General features: G+C 39.8%; 1 protein-coding gene across 1 annotated transcript; it reads right to left on the bottom strand.

The window, feature by feature from the left end:
- Positions 1 to 10,487, bottom strand: f13a1a.2 (coagulation factor XIII, A1 polypeptide a, tandem duplicate 2; the record flags this gene model as incomplete). The annotated part of the gene is made up of 15 exons (XM_079406504.1): positions 1 to 219; positions 1,391 to 1,538; positions 1,823 to 1,959; positions 3,474 to 3,634; positions 3,789 to 4,067; positions 5,195 to 5,348; positions 5,465 to 5,553; positions 5,654 to 5,757; positions 7,516 to 7,654; positions 7,779 to 7,956; positions 8,037 to 8,144; positions 9,415 to 9,533; positions 9,677 to 9,928; positions 10,059 to 10,250; positions 10,346 to 10,487. The coding sequence occupies 15 exons, from the start codon at positions 10,485 to 10,487 to the stop codon at positions 1 to 3; spliced, it is 2,421 nt and encodes an 806-aa protein (XP_079262630.1).
- Between the last annotated feature and the right edge of the window lie 140 nt (positions 10,488 to 10,627).

Here is a 10,627-nt window from a genome sequence, read left to right as displayed (position 1 = left end):
TCAGCCCGTCGTCGTCCGCGGCTCTCCCAAGCCCGCCGTCCACAGGAAAATCAAGCCCGCCGCCGGCCACTGCTCACTCCTTCCCAGAGCATGCTCCAGTGCCAGCTCCTCGACAGTGCCCTCCATTGCCAGCCCCTCGAAAGCGCTTTGCTGAGCCTGCACCTCCAAAGCACCCTCCAGTGCCCGCTCCACGAAAGCACCCTCCAGTGCCCGCTCCTCCTGAGCGCCAGCCAGAACCAGCCTCTACTTCCCCCAAGGATCTTTTGGGGGGGGGATAGTATGGCTCCAGTCATAGTATACTCTAAATAGCACACATATGGTCAATTAAGCATTTATTTCGCAATATTTATGTTTTAAAAGTGTAATTGACTTTTGCCAATGTAGATGTCTTCATGCAAAAGTAATGTTAACATAAGCATACATTTGCACACTGACCACCAAACCCTGCTAGAAAATAGAAACCATCACAGAAATTCTAATGGTTTCCATTACAAATTACAAACCATCAAAAATTATTCTGTTAGAATTTAGAGGTTTTAACAAGCCACCAATAAAAGATTACCAATTACAATCCATCCCACAAGATTGTGGGATATCAAAATAAAGCACATCAACAGCAAAGATGTTTTATCAGCTGAACAATTGGTGCATTTTTTTGTTCATGTTTCACAGAAGAAAATAAAATCAAGTAGGTTTGGAATGACATTAAGTGAGTAGGCTAAATGATCACAGTTCTTATAAATAATTTATATATCTTATGCACAAATATGAGTGTTGGTGTTCAAATTAAAATAAATATTTCAATAAATAATTCAGTACATTGAAAAAGCTTTCATGCTAAACATTTATTGTTAATTTGCATTAGTACAACATAGTCCATGGCATTAGAGCACCGTAAAACAACAATACATTGTGATTAATACAGATTCCTTCCAACCAGAGAAAACATTTCCCCAAACAAAACACAAGTTAGCTATGTTGCAGATCACTAGTGATTTCAACGGATGTCATTTGTATTATAGTTCTCACACTTGCTGATTTAAAGGGATAGTTCTGCTAAACTATCATTAACTCACCCTCATGTTGTCCAAACCTGTATAAATTTCTCTTCTGTTTTTCAAAATATCTGTTGTGTTCCACAGAACAAAGAAAGTCATAAGGGTTTGGGAAAAAATTAAGTCTGCATCATTTTTGAGCGAACTATTCTTTTAAATTCAGTTGGGTGATCAGGTGGAATTTGAGATGTAACATTTAATTATTTAATTCTTGGTAAAAACATATTTGCTTAGGGAAGCAAAGCAAAGCAAATCAATGGTACAGGGAACTCTGCTATTGTGCTTTCTCCTCAGTTTCACTTTCCCTGTATTTTCTCTATATTGTTCCCATTCACACTGTAGTCTTGCACTACTTCAAATTCCAGCTGATTGGTGACCTGTCTCAGTAGAGGGCAGTCTAGACACGCCATCAGCACCTTCTTCCCCAGAGATCGAGGGAACAGTGACACTTTATATTTCACTGAGGCACCAGGTAATATCTGGCTGCAAGTGGAAACACACACAAAAGAAACTAAATATTTAGAGTGTATGCTCATTCATGACCACAACATAAACAGGAGTCACACGGATAAATGAATTATTGAATTAATTAAGTTAATGTATATGGATATAGTGTATATGCACAAAAAAGAAATACTATATTTGTCTTTGTATATGTCTGGAGGTGTTTATGGGTATGGTGTAGTTATTGGGACATCTATTTGTGTTTGCTTTATTTCACTTGCCAGTGAAATATATATATATATATATATAAATATAAAGTTTACCTGTAACGTTTCAATTTGGCCGTTATCAGACCAGGTCCATCAATGCGGAGCTGAACATTTTGCAGGATGAAATTATAGGGATTCTGGAAATCAACACTGACTGTGACTTCCTTGCCAACCTGGGGAGATCCAGCCATCTGTAGATAAATTATAATGTAGAGCAGCAACAATCATTTAGTGCTTTTGCAAAGCTCTTTGTGCAATTATAAAGGTAAATTTGGAAAATTGTAACTAAGATAAGGACTAATAATAAATAAAACTCAACTAAATATTATTTGTAGTGCAACTCCCATCCAGCAGATGTCACTGAGTTATTGCTAAAGGAACTGAAACCCTGTCTACACCAGATGCAAGCAATGTGACAAAAGCCAGCGGAATCCATCATAGATCTGTTCTACTTCTTTTTTTAATGCCCTTCCCTATCTAACTTCCCTCCATCTCGTTGACTCAGATGCAAGTCATTGATTATGTTGCATGAAAATATGATAAGATGATAAGAATGACCCCTAAAATCTTAATCGTGCTCATTAATCAAAAAACTTCCCCTTCCATCTCTTATCTGACGACATTTTTACTGGCACGATGGCAGGATAACCTTTCATTCATGTGAGACTGCAGCAAATGACATTGATAAAACAATCCAATCAATTCCCGATGTACAAAATCAAGTCTCACGCTACAGTTTTCTTGTTCTAGAATAAGTTCCATACACCACAATAGGGAAAAAAAGACTGTTTAATGCCAACTTTTTGTAGAAAAAGTACATGCACATGACGTAGTAATTACAACTTCCCAACTCGTAAATACGAACTTGGCATGAGAAATTGAAAGCAACATAACTCAGCTTTACCAGTTGTTATTAAAACTTAAAAATTATTCTTAAAACTGCACCCCTGAAGTTATCAAATTTAAAGGCAGGTGTATGGAATATGTCAGATTTATTTTTCAATGTTGCCATTGTGTTTTATAGTAATAACCAATAAACCTTTTTCTATTAAGGTCCAGTTTAGTGAGTTACTTTCAACTGTTTTTATCCTTTGAATGAAAGTCAGTCGATCAATAAATAAATACAGGTTTGGGACAACCAAAGGGTGAGTAAATTATGACAGAATGTTCATTATATTCTGAAATATTTCCAAATTAAAGGGATAGTTTACCCAAAAATGAAAATTCTGTCATTAATTGCTCACCCTCATGTCGTTCCAAACCCGTAAGACCTTCATTCGTCTTCGGAACACAAATTAAGATTTTTTTGGGGATGAAATCCGAGAGCTGTCTGACCCTGCATAGACAGCAAGAGAACTACCGCGATCAAGGCACAGAAACGTAGTATGGACATCGTTAGAACAGTCCATGTGACATCAGTGGTTCAACCGTAATTTTACGAAGCTACGAGAATACTTTTTGTGCACAAAGAAAACAAAAATAATGAATTTATTCAACAATTCTTCTCCTCCGCGTCACCCTAGCACCATTTTGGAGAGTACCACGACACATGAACGTGCTTTCCTCTGATAGTAAACAAGGCTGAGCTCATGAAGGTGAGTAATTAATGACAGAATTTGAATTTTTGGGTGAACTATCCCTTTAATATCAATTGTGAACTCAAAACCCAGCCCTGCACACAGGTTCCCCTAAGAATGGTTACTACCTTTATTGAGAGTTCAGGAGGACTAAGAGTAACAACTCTCATCGTGGAAAGGGATGCGTCCTTTTCCTCGACGTGCCCATACACCACGAAGAGCAGGTTGGACTGTTCCACAAGGTAGGGCATGTACTCCAAAGCTTTGACATCTACAGTCAGAGACTCAGCTGTAAAGATAATATGATCACATTATGATCTAATCCGTTAGCAGTTGTTGGTTTTTTTTTTGTTTGTTTGTTTGTTTTTTGTAGAATTCCTTAGAGTTATAACTCGATCTCAAGATAGTGAACAGTTTTACAGAAACACTTGTGTCTGACTCACTCTTTGATGCTTCCACAGTTACAGACTTGTTTTCATGCATAAACGTTGTGCTAGTGACGCCTGTGTAGTACACCACACAGCCAGTGATGATGGTGCTGAGGTTGCAGGTTTGGCTGGTCTGGTTCTTGATGTTCAGCGTCAGCTTGAGGTCGTCACCCATTTTGATGGTGTCGGCCAGGAGCTCAAAATCCACACCTGCTTCAGTGAGTGGCAAGTAGTCCTTGGTAGAAACTCCACGACGATCTGCCATCTGCATGGCCTCTCTCTCCTTGAGACTTCCTAGAGTCAGGAAGGTTGAAGGCAAAATATTGGCATTTTTCACTCCTTCCCACATCAATCAAAACACTATTGTTTGGCACACATGTCCATAGGATGTTTGCCGTCCTCATGTGAGTCTGTTGAATAATCAAATAACTGAAGGGCTTTAAGTCAAGTCTCATAAGTGTCAATAGAGAACTCTTGTGTTATTGTAATCAACTGTGCTTTTAAACTGTAGCTCCAAGAATCCAGAACACAACACAGTTTAGTTTTGACTGCCCTCTACCCTGTTGAAAAAAACAGCATATGCTGGTTAGGTATGTTTTGAAGCATGGTAGCTGGTTTAAGCTGGTCCTTAGTTGGTCGTGAGCTGATTATGAGCTGGATATGAGCTGGTCCTGAGCAGGAGCTAGTTGTGTAGGACCAGCACCAGCTTGTGACCAGCTAAGTACCAGCTTAGACCAGCTCCAATGCTTCAGGGCATCCAGCATATGCTAGGTTTTTTTCAACAGGGTAATATCAAATTACCCAGTATAAATAAACATTAAAGGCTTTTAAGATGTTTTTGGACCAAATGAAGTTTACATTTACATTTAGTCATTTAGCAGACGCTTTTATCCAAAGAGACTTACAAATGAGGACAATAGAAGCAATCAAAATCAACAAAAGAGCAATGATATGCAAGTGCTACAACAAGTCTCAGTTAGCTTAACGCAGCACACATAGCAAGGTTTTTTTTTTTACTTACAAAATAAATAAAAAGAAAACAGATAGAATAGAAATAGAATAGAGCAAGCTAGTGTTAGAGGCCTTTTTATTTTGTTAATTGTATAATAAATAAAAAGAAAACAGATAGAATACAAAAAGATTAAGGTACACTTTATTTCGATAGTCCACTTTAGACATTCTACTAACTGTAAGTAACTTTCTAACTACATGTCAACTAATTCTCATTAATTTGCAACTCCATGTCTACTAACTCTCAGTTGGGTAGGTTTAGGGTTAGTAGAATAAGTTTACATACTTGCAAAGTTTCTCATAGTCAGTATGTTGTATGTTGTGGACCCATCAAAATAAAGTGTTAGAAGATAATAAGCAGACAGTCTACTAATATTCTAATGACTGCTAGTCAATAGCAGTACCTATACCTTCTGGGTATTTATAAGTAGACGTGATGTCCTCATATTCGCAACAGTCCTTCTTTTTAGTCACAAGGAGCTTTCCCATATACGCAGAGTCTACATGGATAATCTTCATTTTTCCAGACTTATCAGACATATGGTATATCACATCACTGTTAATCTGAGGACAGGAAAAAGGTTTTTTCTCATGTGCGTTTGCATGTAGCTAAGATTTTAATATCTTGTTAATTAAATCTACAGGGTAAAAACATCAAAGAACACTGACGTGCTTCTTACCTCTGCAAAGACAAACTTTGCATCGAATGGATAGCTGAGCTCTCCCTCTTTGATAGCATTGACAGACGTTGGGCCACATCGATAAAGACCTGTGTGGGACAAGTAAAATAGCTCATATGTAAACTTGGGTCAAAAAGGTACTTCTATGGTACTTTTATGATGTGGCAGGAGTCATGTCATGGATCATACCATCACTGGTCTCCTGAGGGGTGCTGTCGACCACCTGCCAGCCAGAGTATTTTTCAGGCAGATCAAGCCTCTTCATGTACACCTCATTCCAGCAGTGGTAGTTCCTGTGAAATACAAAATTGCATTTTGAAGTGGTGTGTGGCCAAGTATGGTGACCCATACTCGGAATTTGTGCTCTGCATTTAACCCATCCAAGTGTACACACAGTAGTGAACATACTGTGTACATAATGCTGCGGCGCCCGGGGAGCAGTTGGGGGTTCGGTGCCTTGCTCAAGGGTCTCACCTCAGTCGTGGTACTGAGGGTGGAGAGAGTGTTAGTTATTCACTCCCCCACCTACAAACATGTTAACACAAATATCCGCACGAGATCCAATCAGATACATATCCAATATCTGGACATTTGACCACTTCTAAACACATAAATCCGATTCCCATTGAAATTCCAAGCCATCACAAGGTGAGGGAGACCCATTTCCCCACAAAGATAACTTTACTTTGTCCAATTATGAAGCAGATGTTGCCTGCATGTGCTCACACAAAAATTCCACTTTTTTATGAAGTATTCAGGAGCACTGAAACTTGTTTTGAGCTGCTGGCTCATGAATTTTATAAATATCTTTGCTACTAAAAGCTGCATTTTATTTTCTGTCCAAGTTGATAATAATGTCACTGTTTTTTGAGTAATTATACGCGGCTCTCATGACGAGTAGATAAAACAATTTACGAATACTACCATAATTTTATCCGTTCAGCCAAATTTTTCACTGCAAACATGACAGTTTTAACTCATCCATGAAAGAGATCATGGCATAAGTGGGATAATCACACTAGTGTGCACTAAAATCCAAGAACCACCCAACGTGAACTATCATTTTCATTTACGGCTGTTCAAAACACAAGGATCAACCAAGTCGCTGAAAGTGATCACCAATGGAATTGTTCTAGTTTAGGAGGGGATTCATGTAAACGCAGATATCAGATACGAGTCGTCTTAAATCTTAAAGCTCTAGTCCATAAATTTTGCCTCTTTGTCGCCATCTCTGTTTGATAATTTTGCAGTTATTGGCGGAATTATTTCCTTTACGTGGCCTGTGAGTCAGCACGGCTCCTCAGCGCGAATGAATCTAATGTTTGATGTGTGGCTGTCAGTCACGGCACTGGTGTGGAAACTGTACTTCGGAATCACAGATTCTTGCCTACGTCTTGGAAATATGACCCAAATAAGAATTTTCTCCTGGTATTGTCATCGGAACAAGTAAGTAACAAGTCTGCCACTTTTGTTCTGACCAACTGAGGAAAAAAGCATTACAATAACTTGCACTACCAATGGTGATTAAACCTAATGATCGGTTAGCTCATATCACATCAGATAGGTGTGTATTAGTGTTACATGTAGATTTCAATTTCTGTACAGTCTAATCTCTAATTGTCATACCATTCGAATTTCATATAAAGAAACCCAAAAAGCTAATTATTCTTCCTTAGAATTAGTTCTATTTAAAATACCAAACTTGTGTAATCCCACATAGGCTATCTGTAATCAAATGCACATTTAAAACTGGAATATAATCTAATTTCAGTCATATACATGTGGTTCATAAAAACTTAATCCTTTCTAGATTTACAATCTGCCATCAAAATTATAAATTTAATTATTCCAGCTGCTGTGAGAAAAGGCTATAAATGATCCACCAACTGGCTGCAGCTTTAAGTAAATGAAAACGGATAGGACAAAACATTGAATCTGTGCATTAAGCCTTGCCGTGTAAACACACCTTGTTGTGTCAACCTAGGTACCAATTTTCTGAAATACACAATTGTGGACCTCTTGGATGTAACCTTTTTTTTAGGGAATCTCACCAGATTGAATCTCTCGTTCGGCTTCGGTCCACTTTCCCTTCATCGTCCAGCATAATGTCTGTCTTCAAGTTGCCCGTGTTGTCATGAGCAGAGAAGAAATTGGTGATGACCCGTGTAGGGATCCCGAGACAGCGAAAAACTGGATAGGGGGGTTGAGCAATTGTTGCAAAAAATTTGTAGAATGATGATGCCTACACAATATTTTCAACTATCATGAAGAAAATTTTTTAAACGGACACCCCATGGATCATCGCCATACTCACAAGTGTTCAGCACGCCGGCAAACACCCAGCACTGAGCAAAGCACACAGGCTCACAACCTTCTTTGGCATATTTGAGCAGGATTTCAGGACTTCCTGTCCAGGCAGTGGGTGCTGTGCCGCCGGAGTATTCACCACTCCAGCTGCCAACCATGAGACCATCGTCATCTTGGGCGTTCATCTGAAAATATACCACCAAATATAAAATGGTTACTTGTTCATGGTATTGTCCATACTTTGATTCTTATTATGAAATCATACCAGAGCTGATCCTTGCCGAACTACTTCAGTGGCATTTCCACGGAACAGTAGTGGTACTTTGCCAGCATCCAATGCCAATAGGCAGGCATCCAGAACCCCCTCTTCAAACTACAGTAAACCACATAGGAAGTTAATTCAAGGGTTTCCATTCCTATTATTGGAGGGCCACTTTCCTGCAAAGTTTAGCTTCAACACTAATTAAACACACTTGCATCAGCTAATCAAGGGCATCGGGATTACTCGGGCTGTCTTCCAATTAAAGTTTTTTAATTTCCTTCCTTTGCTAGCTTCTCGTTGTACCTCATAGCCTATGTTGCTATGTGAGTGCCCACAACTAGCGGAACCCTTGCAATAGGTTTAATTGGAATGTCCTAAGCCTTTGTTGACTTGGAATATGCTGAGGTGATGATTTGTAATTTACATCCTATTATTTACATTGGGGTGTGGGTCAATTAAGTGTAATTTGCTGTGTCACGTTGCATTATGGTATATAGAGTTTCCTGAAGTATACATATGAGTAGCCTCGCTCCCTCAGTCAAAGTCAAGGTGTTGAGGGTCTGTCCATATAAACTTCCCTCATCCATTTAACGAAGTGGAAAGTACCTCAAAATGGTGGCAGGGTTTCCCCTAAGGGGAAGTTCTTAGAGAAGTTTGCGAGTCTAAGGCTGATGATACACGGGGCAACTTTTTTAAAACAAAGTTGCTTGGGCACTTTCCCATTGAGAATGGGTAACAAATTTCTATCTGGATAATTTAGATTGGTCATGGGCCCTGTGTCTCACCTGGTTGCCCGTTGATGGCAACATTGGCCAAAGTTGCTTGGCAACATTGCTTAAAAATTTGCCCCCTGTATCATCAGCCTAAGAGCGAAGTGGACGTACTCTAGGGTGATTCTCAACTGGACGGCTACATCCTAGTGAAGCTGTGTCCTTCCTAGACCAGTCCTTCTGAGGCTTCTAGGCTGGAGTCCTCCCCAGCACTGAAGACTAGAATGATATGAAATTAGTCATGCTCAATCCTGGCTCATTTTCGGTCTTGTGTACGTGTGTACAAAGGATTGTTGTTGATTGGAAGACACAAAGGATACACTCGATGCATCTTTTAAGGATCACTAAAATTGAGTTGGGCTTCGATGGTGCATGATGATGTGGCAGCCAAGGTAAGCAACTTTACTAGAATTCAGCTTTATGATTGAGAAACACCCCTAGAAACTTTCAGGCAGGTGTGTTTGAGCAGGTTGGAGCTAAACTCTGAAGGAAAGTGGTCCTCCAGAAGCAGGATTGGACACCCCTAGGTTTAATGATGCTACATATACGTGAGCTCAGTGGGAGAATTTTTGTATGCTGATGTGAAGAAACATCTCCAGATTACTTCCAACCTGCCCAAAGTTCCATGAACGGGAGGTTATGTTGTTGAATTCTCCATTGTAGATAGTCCCCACATCATTGATCACATACTCCTGCCTGTCTTCTTCTTTGTCCATGTACACTTGATCCGCTGGGTAGCAACACATACAATATGCATGTGTCAGCATATGTGTAATAAGTTGATAATGGTCCAGTGATGGCCTCAAGCAAATGTACAGACTTATCAAAGGTCCGTTGTTAAGTTTGTTGTCATTGTGTTACAGTCGTACTCACCGGGGTCCCAAGGATTGAACAGCACATATAAATCAGTGTCGGGGTTCCTCTCAGTGCGCTGTTTTCCCAAATCAGTCATTACTGCTACAAAGGTGCGGAAACGGCCAATGATGCAGCTGGCGTCAGGTGTTATCCCCACTGTCACGTCATTGCCTTCTATTTCTACCACACGACCCTTCCAGCGCCCTTTATGTTTCCTTTTTCCGATTGATACAGTGATATATGTGCCCTTGTTTTCATCAGGTGACCTGCCTGTGGTGAACAGATCAGCAGATTATACCTGTGCGAGGCTATGGAGATATTTCATAAGCTGCTTCTTCATTACAGATGCCTTATGTAGCTTATCATGTATTACAATTTATAACTAAATGCAGAGGCTCACCAATCAGGAATTCCATCTGCACATCATCCTGCTCTGCATTGAAGGCCCGGTCAAGTTTGATGATGATAGTGAACTCTTTATTCCTGCGCACGATGAGGGTGGAACACTTGTACTTGTCTGCGTTGTGGTCTTTTTTGTTCTCCGTTACACGCATGTCAATGCTTAAGACTGAGAGACCTGCAGCTTTTGTTTCTAAAAAAAGACTTACTTTCACAAACTGTGGCAAATGTTTGAATATTTTAAGTACAGAATGGCATGCATAAATGCAAACAAGGGTAAGACTTTACCTTCATCTGAAGGTCCCCTTGGCCTCAGAACATCAAAAGCCTCATGCGTAGGTGGGTTAGACTCATCTGAGTTTGAGTGGTCAATGGAAATACGGCCGTGTTGGAGTTCCCAGGGCTGAGTGGGGTAGGGTAGAAGTGACATGATGTGCACAAAATGTCTTGACGTTGTCCTGGATGAAAGATGATTTTAATTTTAGAAAACTTCAGGCATACAGACAGTCCTTTTGAAAGGGCTGGGAATCGATTCCTTGCTTCCAAGTCATTGGGAATCAAGGAAGCAAG

Source organism: Barbus barbus (assembly GCF_936440315.1).
Source record: "Barbus barbus genome assembly, chromosome: 44".
Taxonomy (NCBI): Eukaryota; Metazoa; Chordata; class Actinopteri; order Cypriniformes; family Cyprinidae; genus Barbus; species Barbus barbus.
Note: the sequence above shows the minus strand (reverse complement) of the source record. Positions and strands in the feature narration are given on the sequence as shown.